The sequence below is a fragment of the Pristis pectinata genome, chromosome 29 (genome assembly GCF_009764475.1).
Source record: "Pristis pectinata isolate sPriPec2 chromosome 29, sPriPec2.1.pri, whole genome shotgun sequence".
NCBI classification, from domain to species: domain Eukaryota; kingdom Metazoa; phylum Chordata; class Chondrichthyes; order Rhinopristiformes; family Pristidae; genus Pristis; species Pristis pectinata.
The window spans coordinates 12,136,644-12,162,889 of NC_067433.1; the positions used below are offsets into that span (position 1 = coordinate 12,136,644).

At 45.2% G+C, this 26,246-nt stretch overlaps 1 protein-coding gene across 3 annotated transcripts in view; it reads right to left on the reverse strand.

Annotated features, from left to right (window-relative positions):
- LOC127584315 (netrin receptor UNC5D-like) overlaps positions 1-26,246 on the reverse strand; it is a 562,203-nt gene that overhangs the window by 5,637 nt on the left and 530,320 nt on the right. For 2 of the 3 annotated variants that reach the window (XM_052041008.1, XM_052041010.1), the window contains exons 13-15: positions 22,763-22,990; positions 18,293-18,442; positions 8,521-8,688 (exon numbers count right to left, since the gene is read on the reverse strand). In XM_052041008.1, coding sequence (XP_051896968.1) covers positions 8,521-8,688; positions 18,293-18,442; positions 22,763-22,990 — 546 coding nt within the window. The remainder of the gene's footprint in view (positions 1-8,520; positions 8,689-18,292; positions 18,443-22,762; positions 22,991-26,246) is intronic. The other variant, XM_052041009.1, reaches the window with a different exon arrangement.

Genomic DNA, 26,246 nt, shown 5'->3' on the forward strand with positions numbered 1-26,246 from the left:
GAGTTTGCATGCTCTCCCTGTGACTGTGTGGGTTTTCCCTGAATGCTCTGGCTTCCTTCCATTGAAGATGTGTGGGTTGGTGGCTAATTACCTGCTGCAGATTGCCCCTAGTGTGTAGGTGAATGGTTCGAGTCTGGGGAGAGTTCATGGGAATATGGGAAGAATAAAATGGGATTAGTGCAGGATTAGTGTAAATGAGCATTAAATAGGATTATTTTTGAAAAAAAAACTCTACTTTGGCTCTACCTCGTTAGGAGTTTGAGGAGATTTGGTATGTCACCAAAGGCTCTTACAAATTTCTATAGATGCACGGTGAAGAGCATCCTGACTGGTTGCATCACCGCCTGGTATGGAGGCTTCAATGCACAAGGAAGAAGCTGCAGACAGCTATAGACTCAGCCAGCTCCATCACGGACTCAACCTTCCCCACCATCGAGGATGTCTTCAAGGGGCGGTGCCTCAAGAAGGCAGCATCCGTCATTAAGGACCCTCACCACTCGGGACATGCCCTCTTCACGTTACTACCATCTGGGAGGAGGTACAGGAGCCTGAAGACACACAGTCAACAATTCAAGAACAGATTCTTCCCCTCCACCATCAGATCTCTGAACGGTCCATGAACCCATGAACACTACCTCATTATTCCTTTTTTTGTCACTATTTACTTATTTTTGTAATGTATAGATTTTACGTCTTTGCACCGTACTGCTGCCGCAAAACAACAAACCACGTTGTATGTCAGTGATAATAAATATGATACACATTGATTTCTTTTTATTTAAACCAGGCCTGAATGTGACTCCAGTCCCACACTAATTTGGCTGACACAGCAGATCTTGCCACTCAGTTGTATCAAACTTTAGGTAACTGGGAATGGGTGGTACAACAGTTGTGTTTATACAGGTTACAGGTCTGAGGTAGGAATTAACTGATCACAAAGGCATACAGCACAGAAACAGGCTGTATGATCGCTGCACTGATCACTGAGCACCCATTTACACTAATCCTACACTAATCCCTTTTCATTCTCCACTGATCCCCATCAACTCCCCCTGATTCGACCAGCCACCTACATATTAGGAGTATGTTCAGTGCCCATTTAAGCTATTAAATCACACATCATTAGGATGTTGGAGGTGCACAGAGATCTCAGAGTTTTTTAGGGCTGGAGGAATTTGCAGAGGACAGGCAGAGCCATTGAATGAATTAGAAAGAGTATTTGAAAAACAAGGCATTAGTTTACCAGAAGTCAATACAGGTCAGCTGGCACTGTGATAATGTGAAAATAGTGTAAGGTAGACCCTAGGCAGTAGAGTTTTGGATGAGCTCCTAGCTTTTGGAAGGTAGAAGGTGGGAGAGCTTCTGAAGTTGAAGGCATGGAGGAAGGTTTCGGCAGCAGTTTGGACTGGGCAACGTTTCAGAGGTGGAAGTAGGATCAAAATAACCAGAAATATTCAAAGATTCAACAGAAATACTCAACACCACATGGGCTGAATGAATCCATGGGGAAGTTTAATGAAATCTGCTAAGGCAACTAGTATAATAATGGCAGTGAGACTGGGAGCACCTTGGGGATGAGAATTACAGGGCATTGTGCACCTAACCTCACACTGAACCACACCTCAGAGTACCTGCCCTTGAAGGCAGAGCATCTAAAGTTATTAATTATTCTACAACTTGTTTCAAAAAAATCTTAAGTAGTACATCACATGCAAATGAAACAAAAGCATTGGAATGTCTGAATAGAGAAGATGGTACTTCAACTGTGTCTAACTCCTGCTGCCTCTTTGAAAGGTTCATCCCATTAATCCTAGTGCCCACTGATCTTTAATCTTCCCCTTTCATAACGAAATGAAAATAGAGCAGTGTCTACAATGGGCAGCAATGTCAGGTTCAAGTAGTTGGCAACGGAAATCCACTCCTATACGGAGCAAAGTATGCTTGAGGATGACGATGGAGAGGATGCAAAGGGAGAATATACTTCCCCAACCATTTCAAGCAATGCATTCCAGATCACTGTAAGGTACATTTCTGGCATAGACCTATTTGTCTCCTTCTGTGCCAGTATGATTCTATGGTAGTGAACTATTCTGCCACCGAAAGCAGTTTCTCTACAACCCTTCAAGATTTTGAACAGCTTTATCATGCCTCCTCAGTTGCTTTAAGAGAGCAATCCTAGTCTCTGCATGTTCTTCCCTGGTGCATTTATCCTTGGGACTGGAGTCTCAGAATCATATGGCATAGAAATGGGCCCTTCAACCCACTACATCCATGAGGACCTTTTAGCCCACATTAGGACCATATCCTACTGTATCTTGCCTATTTAACAGTCTTGTCTAAATGCCTCTGAAAACTAGTGACTATCTCTGATTCCACCCCCTCCTCTGCCAGCACATTCTAGTTATAGTAGATTCGAATCATAGAATTGTACACAGGCCATTCAGCCCAACTTGTCCACGTTCACCAGTGGGAACCCTACTGTATTAACCCCATAGCCCAGCACTTGGTCCAAAGCTCTCTATGTCTAAGCAATTCAATTGTTCATCTGGACATTTCTTAAATGCTGTCAGTGACCCAGCTTCAACCACTCTCTCAGGCAGTGTATTCCAGATTCTCCTTTTACATCCTCTCTTAAACATACTTTGTTCCACATAAGACCAGATTTCCATCGGCATCTCATTTGAAAGTGGCATTGCTGCCATTCCTTTCATTATGTGGGGGAGAAATCCTGAATGCCAACTCCATGTCCAGCAGAGTGATTCCAAGTCAAGGCACTCAATGTTTTAAGAGTGGCTTCCCACACCGTTTAATATTTATGGGCGTAAAGCTGAACTGGGGACATTTGGGAGGAAACTGATGGGCAACTTCTTCATCCAGAGGGTGGTCAGTATATGGAACGAGCTGCCAGAGGAAGTGGTTGAAGCAGGTACATGAACAATGTTCAACAGGCACTTGGACAGGTACATGGATAGAGGGATATGGGCCAAGCGCAGGCAAATGGGACTAGCTTAGATGGGAATCTTGGTCAGCATGGACCAGTTGGGCCGAAGGGCCTGCTTCTGTGCTGTATGACTCTATGAAACATTTCCTTCCATAACAGTGTGCAAGTTTGTGTCCTGTCTGAGCAACTTCAACACCAATATCTAGGCTGAGGGAGCACTGCAATGACAGAGGTGCTCCTTCAGATGGGAATTTAAGAAGGGATGCTGTCTGCTCTTTAAGGTCCATGTAAAAGATTCCATGACATTATATTGAAGAGGAGTGGTGCCCTGGACAATTGGTATTCCCCAATCAACTTTACCAACAAACAGATTCATCATCACATTGTGGGACCTTGTAAATTAGCTGTCAAATTTTATACATTGAAACAATAACTATATTTCAAAAGGTATTTAATACACTGCGGGACGGTGAGGGCTTGAGAGGGACATTAATATCACAATATAAATTAATTTCCTTCTTTCAAAGACTGGAACCACAAGGGTAATTAAAGAATGGCCGCTGATTGAATTTGAAATGCCTTCCAAGAACTGAGTTTCATGCACCGTGAGGCTTCTTGTAGATTGTCGCATAACGGCTGTAAGTGATAAATCGACAATTTAACAATTCAAGACAAAGTCTTAGCACCACAGGGAGTGGTGCTAACATAAAGTGGCGAGTTACCTTTCCTTTCTGCCAGGTTTGTTTAACATTATGAAGACTGTTACAGAGCAATTAAAGTTGCTGGTGAGTTTCACTTTGCAGGAGCGAGAGTGAGAGTGGAAAGGAGTTAAAAGAGCAAGCCTTGTTGATTAGCTCATTCGCTAATTGGGCAGCAGCTGCCAATAAGAGGAAGGTAAGCTTAAGTGCAGCGGCAATTATGGAGCGGTCCAGTGTAAGAATGGGGCTTTGAGGCTTTGGCTCGAGAGACTTCGGAGAGAGGAGACTTCAGAGAGGACGAGGTAAGACCCTTAACTTTTCCTCTTTAAATTACTCTGACAGATGAATTGGTCAGTAGGCTTGTAGTTGAGATTGGAACGAGGATACTGACAACATAGCAATTAAATAAAAAGACACCAAATTACAACTAATGAAATAAAGTAGGGATGCAGGATCAGGTGATGTGTTGTATCTGCATGATGTGGGAGCTGGTGGACCCCATCGTGGTTCCTGGTGACCACATCTGCAGCAAATGTTGGTTGCTCGAGGAACTCAGGCTCAAAGTTGGTGACCTGGAACCTGAGCTTCAAACACTGCGATGCATCAGGGAGGGGGAGAGTTGCCTGGACGCTGTGTTTCAGGAGGCAGTCACACCCATTAGATTAACTGCTTCGAATTCGGTCAGTGGTAAGGGACAAGAAGGTGTGACTGCGAGTGAGGCAGGTAGGAGGATCCAAGAGGTGGTGCTGGAGGAGCCTCAGCCCTTGAGCTTGTCCAACAGGTCTGAGATTCTTCCTCCATGTGTGGATGAGAATGGGAGCTGTAGGAAGGATGAGCAACTGAACCGTGGCACGTGGTTCAGGGAGCCATTCAAGAGGGGGCAGAGAAGAGAAGTGTAGCTGTAATTGGGGATAGTATAGTCAGGGGAATAGGCACAATTCTCTGTTGCAAGGATCGAGAGACCTGAAGGCTGTGTTGCCTGCCTGGTTCCCGGATTCGGGACATCTCATCTGACCTGCAGAGGAATGGGAGGGGAAAGATCCAGTTGTTGTGGTCCACGTGGGTAACAACAACATAGGTAGAACAAGGAAAGAGGTTCTGCTGAAGGAATTTGAGCAGCGAGGGACTAAATTAAAAAGCAGAACCAAGAAGGTAATAATCTCTGGATTGTTACCTGAGCCATGTGCAAATTGGCACAGGGTCAATAAGATTAGAGCTAAATACGTGGCTCAAAGATTGGTGTGGGAGAAGTCGGTTTGAATTCGCGGCACATTGGCACCAGTATTGGGGAAGGAGGGAGCTGTTCTGCTGGGACGGGCTCCACCTGAACCACGCTGGGACCAGGGTCCTAGCGAATCACATAACTAGGGCTGTGGATAGGGCTTTAAGCTAAATAGTAGGGGGGTGGGTTCAACGGATAGGAAAAATATGGATAAAGTAAAAGGGAAAGAGAGCGCAGGAGAAGTTGCTGAAGTCTCCAGACTAAAAAATAGGACAGAACGTTTAGAAAAGGATAAGAATTTAACTTCAGGAAACATGGAGACAAATTTGAGAAGAGGGGTGGTGAATACGGGACTGAAGATACTATATTTGAATGCACGCAGTATACGAAACAAGGTAGATGAGCTTATAGAGTTAGAAATTGGGAGATATGGCATTGTGGACATCACAGAGTCGTAGTTAAAAGAAGATCACAGCTAAGACCTAAACATCCAAGGATACACATCCTATCGAAAAGACAGGCAGGTGGGCAGAGGGGGTGGGGTGCCTCTGTTGGTAAAAAAACAAAATCAAATCCTTGTGAGTAGAGTTAAGAAAACGCAAGGGTAAAAAGACCCTGATGGGAGTTATATACAGGCCTCCAAATAGTAGCCAGGATGTGGGGTACAAATTACAACAGGAGATGTAAGGAAAAGGCGTGTAAGTGAGGCAATGTTACAATGGTCATGGGGGATTTCAATATACAGGTAGACTGGGAAAATCAGGTTGGCGTTGGATCCCGAGAGAAGGAATTTGTAGAATGCCTACAAGATGGTTTTTTTAGAGCAACTTGTGGTTGAGCCAACTAGGGAAATGGCAATTCTGGATTTGGTGTTGTGCAATGAACCAGATTTGATTAGGGAGCTGAAGGTAAAGGAACCCTTAGGAGGCAGTGATCATAATATGATAGAATTCACCCTGCAGTTTGAGAGGGAAAAGCTGAAATCGAATGTACCGGTATTACAGTTGAGTAAAGGTAACTACAGGGGCATGAGAGGAGCTGGCCAAAGTTGATTGTATGGGGACGCGAGCAGGGATGATAGTAGAGCGGCAACGGCAGGAGTTTCTGGGACTAATTCGGAAGATGCAGGATCAGTTTGTCCCAAAGAAGAAGAAGAAGCATTCTAAAGGGAGGATGAGGCAACCGTGGCTGACGAGGGAAGTCATAGATAGTGTAAAAGCAAAAGAGAGGGGATACAATATTGCAAAAACTAGTGGGAAGATAGAGGGTTGGGAAGTTTTTAAGAACCAACAGAAGGCAACTAAAAAAGCAAAAAAGGGGAGAAAAGATGAAATATGAAGGTAAGGTGGCTAATAATATAAAAAAGGATACCAAAAGTTTTTTCGGATATATAAAGAGTAAAAGAGAGGCAAGAATGGACATTGGACTGCTGCAAAATGATGCTGGAGAGGTAGTAATGGGGAACAAAGAAATGGCGGACGAACTGAATGAGTATTTTGTGTTAGCCTTCCCTGTGGAAGACACCAGCAACATGCCAGAAGTTCGAGAGAGTCAGGGGGCAGAAGTGAATGTAGTTGCTATTACTAAGGAAAAGGTGCTGGGGAAGCCAAAAGGCCTGAAGGTGGATAAGTCATGTAGACCAGACGGATTACACCCCAGGGTTCTGAAAGAGGTAGCTGAAGAGATTGTGGAGAGTGTGGTGACACTTGCGGGCTGCCCTCAGAACACGCTACGCAAAAGATGCACTTCACTGTGTGTTTCAACGTACATATGACCAATAAAGAAATCTAATCATTAGTAGTGATTTTTCAAAAATCACTTGAGTCAGGAAAATCGCTCATGTCACTTCACTCTTTAAGAAGGGAGGGAGGCAAAAGACAGGAAATTATAGGCTGGTCAGCCTGACTTCAATGGTTGGTAAGATTTTAGAGTCCACTATTAAGGATGAGTTTTCAGGGTACTTGGAAGCACATGATAAAATAGGCCGAAGTTAGCATGGTTTCCTTAAGGGGAGATCTTGCCTGACTAATCTGTTGGAATTCTTTGAGGAAGTAACAAGCAGGATGGAGAAAGGAGAGTCAGTGGATGTTGTTTACTTGGATTTTCAGAAGGCCTTTGACAAGGTGCCACACATGATGCTGCTAAACAAGAGTTATTACAGGAAAGGTACTAACATGGATAGAAGATTGGCTGACTGGCAGAAGGCAAAGAGTGGGAATAAAGGGGGCCTTTTCTGGTTGGCTGCCGGTGATCGGTGGTGTTCCTCAGGGGTCGGTGTTGGGTCCCCTACTTTTCACGTTATATGTCAATGATCTGGATGACGGAATTGATGGCTTTGTGGCCAAGTTTGCGGATGATACAAAGGTTGGCAGAGGGGCAGGTAGTGTTGAGGAAGCAGGGAGTCTGAAGAAGGACTTGGACAGGTTGGGAGAATGGGCAAAGAAGTGGCAGTTGGAATACAGCGTAGGGAAGTGTGTATGGTCATGCACTTTGGTAGAAGGAATAAAGGCCTAGACTATCTTTTAAATGGGGAGAGAATTCAGAAATCAGGAGGTGCAAAGGGACTTGAGAGTCCTAGTGCAGGATTCCCTAAAGGTTAACTTGCAGGTTGAGTCAGTAGTAAGGAAGGCAAATGCAATGTTAGCATTCATTTTGAGAGGATGAGAATATAAAAGCAAGGATGTAATGCTGAGGCTTTATAATGTGTTGGTCAGACCACATTTGGAGTATTGTGAGCAGTTTTGGGCCCTCTATCTAAGGAAGGATGTACTGATGTTGGACAGGGTTCAGAAGAGGTTTGCGATGAAAGGGTCAATGTATGATGGCTCTGGGCCTGTACTCGCTGGAGTTTAGGATGAGGGGGGATCTCATTGAAACCTACCGAATATTGAAAGGCCTGGATAGAGTGGACGTGGAGAGGAAGTTTCCAGTAGTGAGAGATTCTAAGACCAGAGGGCACAGCCTCAGAATAGAAGGACGTCCCTTTGGAACTGAGATGGGGAGGAATTTCTTTAGCCAGAGGGTGGTGAATGCCACAGATGGCTGTAGAGGCCAAGTCATTGGGTATATTTAGAGTGGAGGTTGATAGGTTCTTGATTAGGAAGGGTGTCAAAGATTATGGGGAGAATTGGATTAAGAGGGAGTAATAAGTCAGCCAGAATCGAATGGTGGAGCAGACTCGGTGGGCCGAATAGCCTAATTCTGCTCCTATGTCTTATGGTCTAAAGAGAGGCCGTTTCTAACACTTCCTTCAGAGAAGGAATTTCAGAAGAACCAGAAAAAGCACAGAGAGAAACATTTTTACATACTCTTGCTAGGATTTGGAACACGTAGTTCTGATGAAAGGTCATCGATCTGAAACATTTACTGTTTCTCTCTCCACAGATGCAGGCTGACTGGCTGAGTATCCCGGCACCTTTTATTTCAGATTTTCTGCATCTGCAGTTCTTTTGCTTTTTGATTTAGAACACCTTGCCTGATAAAATAGTGGAAACAAATTGTATTGTAGGGAGATACTCAAAGTAGAAAAAAAAATCACAGTGAGCAGAGTTGGACTAACTGGATCCCTCTTCCAAAGAAATGTTGAACTCATGGTTGGCCAAATGCCTCCACTTGACCAACTCAAAATCTATGTTCCAGAGAACGCTTGTGAAGCTTACCTCAAGGATGGAGGTATTGACGTGAAAGATCTGCTCATCACCTTTGAGCTGTCGGACACAGATCTTACAGGAGAGCTGACTTGTTGCTGAGTTGAATCTTTCCACTCTGAAGGCACATGGCAGGGGTTGCTGCTTCCTGCTCCATATTTGGGAAAAGGCAATTTCCTGCTGGGGAGAGAACAGAGGATCAGTCTCCCTTTGGGAAATATTAAAAACAAAGATCTACATTACTGTTAGCGCAACGATCAATTTCTCCATCGTCCTTGAATCTTGGGAGTCCTGTGTACAGTTTTGGTCAGCCTGTTACAGGAAAGATGTGGTTAAACTGGAAATAGTGCAGAGGAGATTTACGAGGATGTTGCCAGGACTAGAGGGCCCGAGTTATAGGGAGAGGTTGGCCAGGCTGGGTCTTTATTCCTTGGAACGTAGGAGAATGAGGGGCGACCTTACAGAAAGGTTTAAAATGATGAGAGGCATAGATAAGGTGGACAGTAACAGTCTTTTCCCCAGGGTAGGGGAGTCCAAAACTAGGAGGCCTAGGTGTAGGGTGAGAGGGGAAACATTTAAAAGGGACCTGAGGGGCAACTTTTTCTCACAGAGGGTGGTGAGTATATGGAATGAGCTGCCAGAGGAAGTGATTGAAGCAGGTACAATAGTAATAATTTAAGAAGTACATGGAGGAGCAGGGCTTGGAGGGATATGGGCTGAACGCAGAAAACTGGGACTAGTCAGCTGGACAACGTGGTCAGCATGGACTGGTTGGGCTGAAGGGCCTGTATTCATGTTGTTATTGCTCTATGACTTTATGACTGTATGTGTAGGACAAGATTGGCTTACACAGAGATAAAGTAAACTGAAAGAGGATGTGATGAATATATTTCTGATGATCGAAAGCCCAGAGAAAAGAAATAAAAGCAAGTGGACTTCATGGAATCGAACAATAGGATCATAAAATTTGGAGGTCATCCAAAACTCTGCTACCATGTCCTAACTTACACCAAGAACTGCTCATGCACCATCCCGACACTTGTTGACCTACTTCAGTTTAATATTCTCATCCTTGTTTTCAAAGCATTCATGGGCTAAGCTCTCCCTCTCTCTGCAATCTCCTCCAATCCCAGGGACTGTTGAATTCACAAGAAACCACATCTGCTGGAACACACAAAACGCTGGAGAAACTCAGCGGGTCAGGCAGCATCTATGGAGGGAAATGGACAGTTGACATTTCGGGTCGAGAACCTTCATCTGGATGAGTCTAGTTGAAAGGTCTCGACCTGAAACATCAACTGTCTATTTCTCTGTATAGATGCTGCCTGACCCACTGAGTTCCTCCAGCCTTCTGTGCATTGCTCTATAAACTGTTGAAGTCATCCTTGATTCATGGCTTGCCTAAGCAGAGGATAACCTTCTGAACTGCTCTGACAACATGATCATCCTCGGATTTGACTGCTCCACCGTTACCAGCCGTGCCTTCAGCTGTCTGGGTTTCAAGCTTTGAAATTTTTCCTGAGCCCCTCGACCTCACTACCTTACTTTACAAGCCTCTTTAAAACCTGTCTCCTTGATCAAACTCTTGGCATTTTCCCTCAATATCTCTCTGGCAGAACTTTTGTTTGATGATACACCTAGGATGCACCTTGGGATGTTTTGCTATGTTAAAGCTCTGTGTGAAGTTGTTATTCTATCTAACGCAGCAAGCAGAGAAAACAGATACAGAATTCACAGTAAAATGGCTCGCAGGTGAAATGATTTACACCTGTTAGCGAACAGCTGGTAAAGGTAGGGATCGATGGTTGGCTGCAGACACAGGTTTGTATTTTCATCCCTTGTGGAGAAAAATGCCATCTTTTGTTTTGCTTCTTTAAATTGGTAAATTGGTAAACTTGCATGCCATCCATACAGATCATTTCATGACAACAGTACATTGAGGTAGTACAAGATAAAATAACAGAATGCAGAACAAAGTGTCAACAGTTACAGAGAAAGTGCAGTGCAGGCAGACAATAAGGTGCAAGGCCATAACGAGGTAGATTGAGGTCAAAAGTCCACTTTATTGTACTAGGGGACCATTCAGTAGTCTTATAACAGCGGGATAGAAGCTGTCCATGAGCCTGGTGGTACATGCTTTCAGGCTTTTGTATCTTCTGCTGTTAGTAAAAAAATAAAATGGAAAAGGCAGATTGTTTTGTGAATCATGAATTTCTCTGGAAATGCCTCTTCGGTTTAGGGATACCACTGCACAAGACGTTGGTAAGGCCAGGTTTTGTTGAAGGGCCTGTTTCCATGCTGTATCGCTCTGAGTCTACCATGCACCTAGCCATCATCCTTACAAATCCCTCTCAAGCTGTTGATGGCTTTTCAATATCAGGTACAACAAACAAATCAGCCAACCATTTCCTTGTGAAATGCCCTTCAAAAGAAGAAAATCAAATCCACCAGAACTTTTTGTGAGACACAGAACAGATAAGCATTCAACTTATTGTGTTGGAATTGCTTGAATGTTGCTTGCCACAATATGAACAAGGTTTGACAAGGTTCCCCATGGGAGGCTCATCCAGAAAGTCATGAGGCATGGGATCCATGGAGACTTGGCTGCGTGGATCTGGAATGGCCTTACTCACGGAAGACAGAGGGTGGTAGTAGATGGAGAGTATTCTGCCTGGAGGTCGGTGACTAGTGGTGTTCTTGTTCTGGGACCCCTGCTCTTTGTGATTTTTATAAATGACTTGGATAAGGAAGTGGAGGGATAGGTTATTAAGTTTGCAGATGAGACGAAGGTTAGAGGTGTTGTGGATAGTGTAGAAGGTTGTCGTAGGTTACAACAGGATATAGACAGGATGCAGAGAAGTGGCAGATGGAGTTCAATCTGGAAAAGTGTGAAGCGATATACTTTGAAAGAACGAACTTGAAGGCAGAGTACAAGGTTAATGGCAGGACTCTTAGCAGTGTGAAGGACAGAGGGATCTTGGGGTCCAAGTCCATAGATCCCTCAAAGTTGCTGTGCAAGTTGATAGGGTGGTTAAGAAGGCATACGGTGTGTTGGCCTTCATTAGTCAGGGGATTGAGTTCAAGAGCCGCGGGGTAATGTTGCAGCTCTATAAAACTCTGGTTAGACCACACTTAGAGTATTGTGTTCACTTCTGGTCACCTCATTATAAGAAGGATGTGGAAGCTTCAGAGAGGGTGCAGAGGAGATTTACCAGGATGCTGCCTGGATTGGAGAGCATGTCTTATGAGCAAAGGGTGACCGAGCTGGGGCTGTTCTCTTTGGAGCAACACAGGATGAGAGGCGACTTGACAGAGGTGTATAAGATTGTGGGGCATAGATAGAGTGGGAAACCAGCACCTTTTCCCCAGGGTGGCAATGGCCAATACCAGAGGATATTTGAGGTCAGAGGAGGAAAGTTTAGGGGAGATATCAGGGGTAGGTTTTTTACACAGAGAATGGTGGTGCCTGGAATGCACTGCCAAGTGTGTTGGTAGAGGCTGATACAATAGGGAGATTTAAAAGACTCTTAGATAGGCACATGGAAGAAAGTAAAATGGAGGGTCATGGGCTGTGTAGGAGGGAAAGGTTAGATTGATCAGGGAGTAGGTGTTTATATAGGTCAGCACAACATAGTGCGTTGAAGGGCCCATAATGTGCTGTACTGTTCTATGTTCCATGAAGCAGCAAGATCAAGACATGCAGGCACGGTAGTGTAGTGGTTAGCATAACGCTTTACAGCGCCAGTGACCTGGGTTCGATTCCGGCCGCTGTCTGTAAGGAGTTTGTACATTCTCCCAGTGTCTGCGTGGGTTTCCTCCGGGTGCTCTGGTTTCCTCCCACGTACGGGTTAGGAAGTTGTGGGCATGCTATGTTGGTGCCGGAAGCGTGGCGACACTTGCAGGCTGCCCCCAGAACACTCTACGCAAAAGATGCATTTCACAGTGTGTTCCGATGTACATGTGACTAATAAAGATATCTTATCTTATCTTATCCTTTGTTGTGAAGAGATTGGAGTTTCAGAATAGAGAGGTTTTGTTACAATTGTACAAGGTGTTGGTGAGGCCATATCTTATCTTATGTTTGGGTATGGGCTGGTAAATTGCTAGTCACACACATAGACAATGGCCATCTCTAACAAGAGAGAGTCTAACCACTTTCCCTTGCAATTCAATGGTGCTGCCCATTTCCCCTAACACTGGGATCCTGGCCCGCACTAAGGGAGGGGAAATAAATGCTGGCCTTACCAGTGGTGTCCTCATCCTGAAAAATGAGTAAGTAAGAAAAAAATTGCATAATTTCCATGATGATGTGTCCATCCAGCTTTTTCTCCTTATCACAATCTTGTCTTCAAAAATTTGTACAAATTTGAATGAATTAAACATGCTCTAAAACATCTCTCCAAATTCCCAACAACACTGGAAATTTGGGAACATCCAATGGGTAATTCTACTATTAATAAATTATTTGTGCTGGAGAAGCTCTGTGGCAAATTACCCACGCATACTAAATTAATACAAATCAAATATTTATGTTTAATTAACCTATAATGGGTAAACTTGTTAGCTCTTTAATTGCTTGTGATTGCACCAGCGCACAACCCAAAATCATGGAGGACATTCTGCCTGCCAAACCTGTAATATCTCTTTCGGGGAGCGATCCAGTTGGTTCCACATTCCCTGTTCTCCACATCCCTGGAATTTTTTCTCTTCTCCCTTCTGCAGCTTACGACTGAATGTTTTCACGATCTTAACTGGTTCTAAGTACTACACACACACACACACACACACACACACACACACACACACACACACACTGACACACACAGAATTGTGGACAACTGACAGCATAGGATGCCATTTGGCCCATCTCTGGAGGTTTCTGCCCCTTCCTCCCCATGGGCTCATCAAATCTTTTGCTTAATATCTTTCCTACAAATGTATGCCTGGTCAGAGTTGTTCTAAAGGCTGCACTGTAGCAACAGCATCTTGTACTCTATCTCTGAGATTCAATTCCAATTTAAGAATAAAATTAAACGTATTGACACCATTAAGTGGAATGTGTCGTGCTACCAATCAGTTCAGCCTTTGCTCCTATTGCCTCCGGTTCATTTACGAATCATCATGAACTGTGACCTTTGCTTTTTTTTAGTGTTCATTCAGTCTCCATCCTTCAAACCTTCCATCAACTCTCCTCTCAGCCTTTGTCACGTGCACAGTCCTTCCTCAGGTTACTATAGTTGTTTAGCTGCTGCAAGCAAAAGTCTGCAACTCAGCCCCGAAATCTGACTGAGATTCAAAAGCAAGGTCACCTGCGGCACAGTGGCGCAGCTGGTAAAGCTGCTGCCTCACAGCTCCAGCAACCCAGGTTCAATCCTGACCTCCGGTGCTGCCTGTGTGGAGTTTGCACATTCTGCCTGTGGGTTTCCTCCAGGTGCTCCGGTTTTTGGTAGGCCAATTGGCTGACTGGTAGAATCTGGAGGGGGAGTTAAAGGGAATGTTGGGAGCATCAAATAGAACCAGTGCAGGTGGGTGCTTGATGGTCAACACAGACTCAATGGGGCTGTTTCCGTGCTGTATAACTTTAATAATAAAGGCTGTCTGCTTAATTTACAGCAACTTACAATGGTTAGTGTCCCTTTAAATACCACACAAATGGTTTAGGGGTGGGAACTAGTGCTATGTGCTGTGGACTAGTGATCCAAGGGTATGGATTGGTGACCCGGGAGTGTGAACTAGTGATCCAGAAGTCTAGAAAAGTGATCCCCAGAATGACAATTTCTACTGCTTCATCAAAGCATGAGTGCATTGAAGAAGTAGTTGTTGTAACTACCAGACTCTGAGTGGAATCACTTTCTCCGCAATGCCTCCAAGAACAACAGCGTTCTCTTCTGCCTCGACCACCCAGCCCTGCCACGACTAGTCTGATACTGAAACCTTCATCCCAACCTTTGTTATCTCAAGATTCACTCCAACTGCCTGTTATGCCTGCCCATAATCAAAGACCCCACCCACCCGGGTCATTCTCTCTTCTCTCATTTTCCATCAGGTACAGGAGCCTGAGGGCACATACCACCAGACTGAAGGACAGCTTCTACCCCACTGTGATAAGACTATTGAACGGTTCCCTTATAGGATGGGATGGACTATGGTCTCACGATCTACCTTGTTGTGACCTTGCACCTTATTGCACTGCACTTTCTCTGTAGCTGACACTTTACTCTGTACTGTTATTGTTTTTACCTGTACTACATCAATGCACTTTGTACTAACCCAATGTAACTGCACTGTGTAATGAATTGACCTGTACGATCGGTATGTAAGACTAGTTTTTCACTGTCTACAAGTGACAATAATAAACCAATACCAATACCAATGGTAACTCCACAATAAACCCTCTGGAAACTTAGATAATTATAGGCAGTGTATTTGTTGATACACATGAGTGAATCACATGGCACTGTGAAATTCATCATTCTTTAATGACACAATCTCCCCTTGGCCTTGGCAGCAAAAGATGCTGCTGTTGCCACAGTTACAGCAGTGATTTAAAAAAACCACTGACAATCACTCGTGCCAACAAAATAAATTAATAATTATGGCTGTTGGTAGTTTTAAAATCTGTTACCCAGGATATTCAAATAACACGTCTTTCCCATAACATTTTAAAAATACATTATTAATATAAAAGGCACGTAGGCACCAAAATGAATCAATTTTCTATCCAGTTATATTTCTAGATATCGAAAGAGACACAAGGACGTGGATTAACATTAAACACTAATGTCAGCCTTGGCTCTGCGGGTAGTACTCCTGCTTCGGAATCCAAAGGTCGTGAGTTCAAGTCTCACTTGAGAGACCTGAGCACATAAGCAAGGCTGACTGACAAGTGCTTAAGCTGTTGGAGGTGCTGCTTGCCAAATGGGATGTCAGCCAGTGTGCTCTCTCAGGGAGATCCGAAAGGTGAAACTGTCCTATTTGATGAGGAGTAGAAGAGTTTCAGCAGAGTCCTGTCCACCAACACTAACTGATATTACTGTGGCATTAAAAACAAAGAATGCTGGAAAAACTCAACAGGTCAGGCAGTGTCAGTGGAGGGAGAAGCAGTTACAATTCAGGTCCCCCAACCTGCTGAGAATCAATGCATTTTCTGTTTGATCCTGACCGCTGCTTGACTCTGTGGGATACCTCCAGGTGCTCCGGTTTCTTCCCACATCCCAAAGACATGCTGGCTGCTGTGAAGTGCCCTGTAGCAGAGGTTACTGGCAAAATCAATCAAAGGGGAGTTGATGATCATGTGGGAAAAAGAATAAGTTGTAGGGATGTAAGAAAATAAGGAGAGAGGGAATGGGACCGATGGGCTTGTTCCCCTGAAGTCAGCATAAATCCTTCTGTTATAAGAAATGTATAAACGTCTTCATTTCATTCTTAATTATGGGTAATGGCTTTGCATTTGTTTCAGGGTTGGTTTTGGAATGCCAGTGCTCCTTGTACCATACTTCCCTTCATCTGAAGCAGCTCCTTGGACTTGAGAACCTGTTTCCACACTAGCAGCCTGAAGGGCAGAAAGTGCCTGAACGTGAATTCTTTCCATGTGGGGTGGTCATTGTACACCAGCTATCACCAAGCCCAAAGCATGATACTTTTGACATCTCCCAGCTCATAATAAGCCCTTGTTGAGCTATTCTGCATCAATTGTTAAATCACAGTTTTGAGTTTGCATCCACCTCAACACTATAAGTTCAGCAGTTATCAGCATTGGAGACACAAGAGACTCCAATCTGGAGCAACAAACAATCTGCTGGAGGAACTCAGCGGGTCGAGCAGCATCTGTGGGGAGGAAAGGAACTATCAACGTTTCGGGTCAAAACCCTGCATTAGGTCTATTATCAAACCCAGAGTGGGCAGGAGAGTGGGCAGGCACGGTAGTGTAGCAGTTAGCGTAACGTGTTACAGCACCAGCGACCCAGGTTCAAATCCGGCTGCTGTCTGTAAGGAGTTTGTACGTTCTCCCCGTGACTGTGTGGGTTTCCTCCGGATGCTCCGGTTTCCTCCCACCTTTCAAAGACGTACGGGTTAGGAAGTTGTGGGCATGCTATGTTGGCGCTGGAAGCGTGGTGACACTTGCGGGCTGCCCCCAGAACACTCTACGCAAAAGATGCATTTCACTGTGTGTTTCGATGTACATGTGACTAATAAAGATATCTTATCTCTTATCTTATCAGAAAAACAGCTGCTCTGTTCAAATTGTTAGAGCTGCTGAATATTGAATTACAGCAGTAGGGTGTTGTTTATACCAATGTCACCTTTACTGATCGCAGCCTCTTAATTTCCCTCACACTGTTTAAACAAGACTTTAGTTTCACGGAGGGCAAGGGTGGGATTTGAACTTGGATTGGCAGGTCTGTGGGTCAAGTTGAAGACAAAATAAACAGCAGATGCTGGAGTCTGGAAGGAAAAACAGAACATTGGAAGAACTCACTGGGTTAGACAGCATTTGTGGAGGCAAAGGTGTAAGTTGATGTTTCAGGTTGAGATAGTGCATTGCGACTGAGTCTATAAGTCTGAATCAGACCATGGATCAGGTTCTTTGGATCACCAGTACAAGCAAAAGCCCTGTATACATGTGCCAGCGTGCTTCTAGTGTTCACTTCCAATGTCTAGAGTCCTTGCCTTTAAGATACTACGACATGATCTTCACGTTCATTCATTCCCAGATCACCAAGTTGCCTAGCGGGAAACGTACACTGGAAGCTTGCTGGCCATTTTCTTTCCAATGAGTATCCAGAGACTGACATCAGACAACACAGGAAGATCATCAACTCCATGAAAGAAACACATTGATCTGCCCAAAAATTGCTGGTCTTCCAGCACTAGGAGCTCTCTGCAACCGAGTGTCACAGATTGGTCCTGGACTATGGGTGGAGGGAGGCACTGAGGTTTGGTGTAGTCACTGCCAAAACTCTGTGGGGAAAGGCCATGGCTTAAGGCTCGCCTGCCAGTGCTAAGGGTCTGGAACACATGTAAAGACTCCTTGTTCATGGGATAGACGTTAACACAAAATTGATGTTACGCTGATATAATGTGAGTCCTGCAAATAAATGGAATGATCTATCTTGTAGATCACAGAGCAGTGCAGCACAGGAACAGGTCCTTCAGTGCACGATGTTGTGCCGAACTAATTAAACTAGTAACTAAATGCCTAACTAAACTAATCCCTTCTGCCTACACAATGTCCATATCCCTCCATTCTCTGTATATCGTGTGCCCATCTAAGAGCCTCTTAAACCCCTCTATCGTATCTGCCTCCACCACCACCCCTGGCAGCGCAGTCCAGGCACCCACCACTCTCTGGGTAAGAAAACTTGCCCTGCACTGAACTGACCCCCTCTCACCTTAAATGCACACCCTCCAGTATGAGACATTTCGACCCTGGGAAAAAGACACTTGTACAGCAAATGGTTTTACAGTAAACTTACAGTAGCATAAATTTTATGAATAAGTTACATTTGCATTTAAAAATTATTGTGTGTTCAGCACCAAAATGGTTCTCTCCCCTACCTTTGACTCCTCTGGTCACTCAACTTGCAGATAATGGGGTTAGGGCAAAAGGGTCAGCATGGGCAGGATGGGCCAAAGTGCCTGTTTCTGTGCTGTATAACTCTGCGATTCTTACCATCCCACTGGTGACGTGCAGTAACAAAATATTTATAAGTAAGTCTCCATCCCCTGTGATCTTGGGGTTCACACCTGCACTACAATTAGTGCTGAAGCAAACAACAAATACCTGAAACAGTGTCAGTGGTTTTACTCTCCACAAGAACTGGGGCACATCGAGTAGGGAGATTTGAAGGCCATATGAGTTTGCTTTGAAATGTATCGTCCTGGGCTCATCCAACAAGTGTCCGCCCTGGTTCCTCTCTTCTGTCATCACCTCCTGGGATAGAAGGAATGCAAGAGTTAACATTTGCACTCAAAGAACATATTGCTTTTCCTGACAAAAGTTTTTCAACCTGAAACGTCATCGTCGTTTCTCTTTCCACAGATGCTGATGGCCCTGCTGAGTGTTTCTAACATTTTTAGTTTTTATCTCAGATTTCCAGCATCCACTGTCTCATTTTTTGATTTGCATTAATTGTTTTTTTCCGGGAATATTCACAGAGAGAACATTCTGTGTATTGTTGGCCAGAGGATGAACTTCTGACAAGATATTTTCAAGATTGCTGTTCATTTTAAATGAAAAAAGATTTGATTTGTAAGTGGCCTGATCATGCCTGCCAGGAATATTCCTGAAAAATTTTACAAATGTGGAATTAATTTGGAAGAGTGTCCCATTATGTAAACTCCAGGATACATAGGTAAGGGGGGAATACTGATCAGGAGACTGTTTATACTCTCTGCTGTTCTTCAGTAGTCCCAGAAAAGGTTTATGGGTTGAGTTTTTTCAAGTTTCAGTATCCACAGGGACATTGCTACTCTGGAAGGAGTGCAAAGCTATGGGAGGAGATTCTGTCCATCAAGAGACACATTGTGTATTATTTTCGCCTCCTGACAGATCTAAGATAAAAGGTCATCAACGACCACCGTGCATCACCTGTCTTAACTACATAAACCTGTTATTCTGCAAATCAACAAGGATTATGGTGGGTCCTTCTCAAAATGGCTGCCTTCCAAAATCCATCACCATCCTTGGAATGCTCCATGGTGATGTTAAGGCTGTGATTCTCACCGTTGGATCCAGCACAGACTCTCTCCCAGTGCAGACAAAGGTTTGGCACAGCTGTGTCAATGCACCAACTTGCTTCTCAATCTTTCTTGCTGGAATATTTCACCTAACCTCTAACATGCTTCTTGCTGGAGTTAATCTGCAGGACAAGGGGAAACAGTTCAACTTGTTATCTCCACCCCACAGGTCACCTCAATCTCAGTCATTAAATGGAATGGATGGATGACACTCATGTATGCACACGCTCAGACATTGAGCTGAAAAACATTGTTGCCTCCTTCACGGAAGCACTTGAGAGGATGGGCCTGCACTAAACATCTTAGACTAGATAGAAGACTTGGTCCTTCACCAAAGTAACCGCTCAAAACCACCTCCTAACAATCAAAATTCATGATGAGATGCTGGTCAATGTTGACCATTTCAAAATGTCCTTTTCAACACCTTACATATTTGCTAGACCTCATGCCCAACTTAGACTAACCTTAGACACGGAGAGTGTTGCAGCAGTTAGTACAGCTGCTTTACAGCTCCACTGACCCACATTTGATCCTGATCTTGGGCACCACAGAAAGCATCCTATCTGGATGCTTCACGGCTTGGTGTGGCAACTGCTCTGCCTGGGAACGCCCAAGAAACTTCAGAGAGTTGTGGACACAGCCCAGCACATCGTGGAAAGCAGCCTCCTCTCCATGGACTGTGTCTATACCTCTCGCTGCCTTGGTGAAGCAGCCAGCATAATCAAAGACCTCACCCACCCGGGTCATACTCTCTTCTCCCCTCTCCCATCGAGTAGAGGATACAGGAGCCTGAGGGCACATACCACCAGGCTTGAGGACAGCTTCTATCCCACTGTGATAAGACTATTGAACGGTTCCCTTATACAATGAGATGGACTCTTGACCTCACAATCTACCTTGTTATGACCTTGCACCTGTAATGCACTTCCCTGTAGCTGTGACTTTACTCTGTATTCTGTTATTGTTTTTACCCTGTACTACCTCAATGCACTGTATAATGAATTGATCTGTACGAATGGTATGCAAGACAAGTTTTTCACTGTACCTCGGTACAAGTGACAATAATAAACCAATTCCAATTCTAATTCCATTTCCCATATCTCAGCAGCCTTCAATCAGTGAGGAGAGACACTGATCATGGAATCCACCAACAAAGTTCTAACAAGGCTTTTGGACAGCTGAGGCAAAGACTGAAGACCTCATTCCCAGCTCTGAGTTCAAGGTCCATCCACCCCTGCACACATCAGACATGGACAACATACAGTAGGACCTCAAGGCACTGGAGAGGGAGCAATGTTCCCTCTGCAAAATCCTCCAAACCCACCGGCAAGATAAATGAAACAATGTCAGCATCCTCTCTCAGGCCAACATCCCCGGCATCAAGGTTCTGATCATTAAGTCGAGTTTATTGTCATGTGCACAAGTACAGCGAGGTGCAGGTACAAAGGAAAACTTGCTTGCAGCAGCATCACAGGCACGTAGGTGTAGACAACACACAGCATATAAATTATCCAGTGGGAGGAGTGTGTGGGTGACGGGCAGACGTGGTGGGTGGAGGAGGGGAAAGGAACAGGGTGATGGGGGCTGGGGTGGGTGTAGGAGGAACTGGGTAGATCAGGAGGAGAGAAGGAGGGACAGAGGGGGAGCAGTTTACCAGGAGTTGGAGAATTCAATGTTCATGCCTTTGGGTTGTAGACTACCCAGGCGGAATATGAGGTGTTGTTTTTCTAGTCGACATTTAGCCTCACTCTGGAAGTGGAAGAGGCTGAAGTCAGACATGTCGGTGTGGGAATGGGGAGGAGAATTAAAATGGCCCGCAACCGGGAGCTCCAGGAGGCCATGGCGGACGGAGCAAAGGTGCTCCGGCATCTTGTTCCTTGCTCCAGATTCCAGCATCTGCAGGCATGGTAGTGTAGCGGTTAGCGTAACACTATTACAGCACCAGCAACCTGGGTTCAATTCCGGCCACTGTCTGTAAGGAGTCTGTATGTTCTCCCTGTGTCTGTGTGGGTTTCCTCCGTGTGGTCTGGTTTCCTCCCACATTCCAAAGACGTAAGGGTTAGGAACTGTGGGCATGCTATGTTGGCGCCAGAAGTGTGGCGACACTTGCAGGCTGCCCCCAGAACACTACACAAAACATGCATTTCACTGTGTGTTTTGATGTACATGTGACTAATAAAGATATCTTATTTTGTTCATCCATCAGCCTCCTTCTGAACTTGTACAAGATGTGGGAATCCTCGGTCCATGATTTCTCAAGCTGGTCGAGAGGCATCCGGGAAGATGCCGAGGAATTTGGGTCTCTGACGAGAACACATGGAGGTAAAGCAGGCAGGAGTGCAGAGCAATACTTGGCCCGCCTGCCCAGTCAAGGTCCATCTATGGCAGGGTCCACTGATCCCTCACAGGACCCTTCAACCACCTCAGAACTCACAGAACTGTGAAACAAGCAAACCATCCTTGATCTATCCCGTTGTTATCAGACTCTTGGACGGACCTCTCATATGCTAAAAGGTGAACTCTTGATCTCCCAGTCTGTCTCGTCGTGGCCCTTGCATTTTGTCTACCTGCTCTGCACTTTCTCTGTGACTGTAACACTATATTGTGCATTCTGTTTTCCTTTCTCCTACCTCTATGTGCTTATGCATGGAATGATCTGTCTAGATGACATGTAAACAAGGTCATTTCACTGTATCCTGGTACATGTGACAACAATAAACAGATTCCAATTTCCTGGGGGACTGCTTAAGAAATGGGAGGGAGAGAGTTCAGCAATGAAGTGGTCTGTACAATGCTTGTCCCTGCAAATAATCTGGCAGACCTTGACAGTTCCCCGTCACAATGTCTGCACATCGTGGGAAACAAGGGCGAAGGTTAGAACCGATGGCTCAGATTCAGTGTCAGTGTGATGAAACATTTAGAGACACAAGAGACTGCAGATGCTGGAATCTGGAGAAACAAACATTCTACTGGAGGAACTTAGTGGGTCGAGCAGCGTCTGCAGGGCTTCGACCTGAAACGTTGACAATTCCTTTCCTCTCCACCCACTGAGTTCCTCCAGCAGATTGTTTGTTGCTGAGGCATTTAATTCTGCAGCCTAACTTTACAGAGTTCCTCTCAGTACTTGTGATGATGAAGACATGAATTATGAAAGCTCTAAACAAGATGTAAGCCTTCATGGGTTATAGGGCAGGCACTGTATTACAGCGCCAGTGACCCAGGTTCAATTCCGGCCACTGTCTGTAAGGAGTTTGTACATTCTCCCTGTGTCTGCGTGGGTTTCCTCCGGGTGCTCCGGTTTCCTCCCACATTCCAAAGACGTAGGGGTTAGGAAGTTGCGGGCGTGCTATGTTGGCGCCGGAAGCGTGGCGACACCTGCAGGCTGCCCCCAGAACACTCTACACAAAAGATGCATTTCACTGTGTGTTTCGATGTACATGTGACTAATAAAGAAATCTTATCTTATCCTATGGCAAATGTAGACAAGCAACAGCCTCCCAACTCAAAACCTTACCTGTAGAGTACTTGGAATATCATCCATGCAATACACTCGGAAATTGTATTCCAGAGAACTGCAGGACAAATGCCCAAATATGGCAAGCTTCAACCTTTTCTCAGCACAGCCTGTGAGGGCCTCACCCACCAGGGCATAGGTTCCAAGTTGCTCTAGTAGGATATGGCAGGAGCGGGGGTCCAGCAGGCAGTAACAGGATGTGGTCTCATCTTCAAGCGACATCACTTCCTGCAAAAGATCATTGGAAGGTTGGTAACAAAGGAATCTCAGCGATAATCCCTCACTATCGATATCCTGGGGGGGGGGGGGGGGGGGTTACTATTGACCAGAAACTGAACTGGGGTAGCCGTATACACAATGTGGCGACAAGAGCAGGTCAGGGGCTGGGAATCCTGTGGTGAGTGACTCACCTCCTAACTCCCCAAAGCCTGTCCACCATCTACAAGGCTCAAGTCAGGAGAGTGATGGAACGCTCTCTCCACTTGCCTGGATGAGTGGAGCTTCAGCAACACTCAAGAAGCTCATCGCCATACAGGGTATAGCAGCCTGCTTGATAGGCACCCTATCTGCAACTATTCACCATCGACGCACAGTAGCAGCAGTTTGAACCATTGACAGGATGCACTGTAGCAACTCCCCAAGACTTCCTTTGACAGCGTCTTCCAAACCCACAACCTTTGCCAGCTAGAAGGACAAGGGTAACAAAAGCACGGGAACACCTGGAACTTGCCCTCCAAGCCACACACCATCCTGACTTGGAAATGTATCACCTTTCCTTCAGTGTTGCTGGGTCACAATCCTGGAACTCTCTCCCTAACACCATTGTGGGTATATCCACACCTCAAGGACTGCAGTGGTTCAAGAAGGCAGCTCACCACCACCATCGAGGGCAACTTGGGATGGGCAATTAAATGCTGGCTCAGCCTGCAAAGCCCACATCCCTTGAATGATTATAAAAAATATAATCTACTGAATGTCAGCATTAAAATTAAAAGCAAGCACGGTAGTGTAGCGGTTGGCGCAACACTATTACAGCACCAGTGACCCGGGTTCAATTCCGGCCACTGTCTGTAAGGAGTTTGTACGTTCTCCCCATGACTGCGTGGGTTTCCTCCGGGTGCTCCGGTTTCCTCCCACAGTCTAAAGACGTACAGGTTAGGAAGTTGTGGGCATGCTATGTTGGCGCCGGAAGCGTGGTGACACTTGTGGGCTGCCCCCCAGAACACTCTATGCAAAAAAACTGCATTTCACTGTGTGTTTCGATGTACATGTGACCAATAAAGAAATCTTATCTTGTCTTATAAATGGAAAGTGCTGAACAGAGAGAGAAGTAGGGTCAGTGATCGTCATGGGTTTAATCTGGCTGCCCACCGAGAAGCTGTCAGGTTCAGGGTCTTTGTTCTGTGCCCTCAACAACATTACTTTCCAATGAAGAGACATTGGACAAGGTATAAAACTGGCACATCACCCAGGGGTGTCCTCACAGATTCTACCACACCTACACACTGGGGACTGTTAACCTACCAACCCATTCATCTTTGGGATGTGGGAGAAAACTGGAGCACCCGGAGGAAATCCACGCAGTTACAGGAAGAACATGCAAACTCCGCACAGACAGCACCAGAGGTCAAAGTCAAATTTATTGTCATATGCACATGTACATGTGTACGCTATGAAAACCTTACTTGCAGCAGCACACAGGCACATAGCATCCGAAACACAACATTCACAAGAAAAAACATGTTAAATATAAATTATGCACAAGTTTCATAAGTTACGTGAGGTCAGGATCGAACATGGGTCGCTGGAGCAGTGAGGCAGCAACTCTACGAGCTGTGCCATTCTGCTGCCTCGGCTGAGCCGAGGAAGGCAGGTAGGCTCCGTTGTGGGTTTCCCAAAGTAGAAGATATTCAGGGCCAGCATCTGGTAGGTAAACCCTGTTGTCCTGTGGATTCCTTGGGAGGGGAGGAGGAAGATGGAGCATAAGACGGGCAGGGTGGTGTTTTGGGAACACAACTTCAAACCAATGACTCAAATTCTTACCCTTTCAGGAAGATCCCCAGAAATTCCCCAGCAACACCCCATGGTCAAGAGGAGTGGAAGCTGCAAGCTTTTGATTGCACTGTGCAAAATTCTAAGAGGTCCTGATGGGTGGATGTAGAGAAGGTGTTTCCTCTTCTGAGAGAATCTAGATCTTGGGATCACTGTTTACAAATAAGGTGTCACCCATTTGGCATAAGGTGAACTGTTTTCTTACAGAGGGTTATGAGTCTATAGGACAAAAGATGAGAGGTGCAGAGTCTTTGAATATTTTTGAGGCAAAAGTAAGCAAGGTGGGGGAGGGGAGATGGGTCACGATAGGTGGGAATGTGGTTACAATATCAGCTGTGATCTTATTAATTGGTGGAGTAGACTTGAGTGGCCAAGGGGTTTATTCCTGCTCCTAAATCTCATCTTTGTATGTTGAATCCACCCAAGTAGATCCTAGAATAAATGTAGGAACCTGGTTTGTAAAAGTAAGCAGCCCCCTGGAAGATAAAAGCTTGTCTGGAAGCAATTCATTCACTGGATTTGGGGGTCACCAGCTTGGATAGGATTTATTGCCCTTCTCTGTTGCCCAAGAAAGAGATGGGTGCCTTGATCATTTCAGAAACAGCAAACAATGGGCCCAAGAAGATTTCTTTCTTCATATTTGCTCAGATTTTCTTATGACAAAAAAGAAAGTTGGGGCTAAATGGGAGAATGGATCAGCTCATGGTAGAATGGCGGAGCAGACTTGATGGGCCGAATGGCCGACTTCTGCTCCTTTGCCTTATGGTCTTATGGTGCTCCAACCCATTGAGTCTATGCCGCGTCTCAGTGCGTTGTCAGGAATCTCACCCCCCTTATTCTCCTGTAATTTATTCTCTTTTGTGTGCCCAGTATTTTATCAGTCTTTGAATGGTAGCAGTAAGCCAGAAGGGTTTTTACAACTACAGAGGAAAATAGGAGCAGGAATAGGCCATTCAACCCCTTGAACCTGCCCTGCCATTCAATATGATCATAACTGATCTGCCCCAGGCCTCAACTCCTCATCTGTGCCAGTTCCCCAAAGCCCTCAGTTCCTCAATCTTTCAAAAATGTATCTACCTCCTCATTAGATATCTCCGGTGATCTAACCTCCACAACCCCCTGGGGTAGAGAGTTCCAGAGATTCACTATCGTCTGTGAGGGTCACTATTCCTGCTGCTAATTACTGAACTTAAGTTCCCCAGCAGGTACTTGAACTCAGATCCCTTCTCCAACCCTTCAGATTCTTTCTCCAGCAGCACCATCAGTACACCAGATCCAATTGCCCCTTGGCCAGCAGTTGAAATCCCTCCACTGCACTTGTTTAGTCCAACCAGTGCTTAAACACTACAACTTTCAAAAAGCCGGGAAGACTTCCTACAGGGCCACGAATGCAGTAATCCATCAAAGTTGGAGGAAGATTAACAATGTGTAG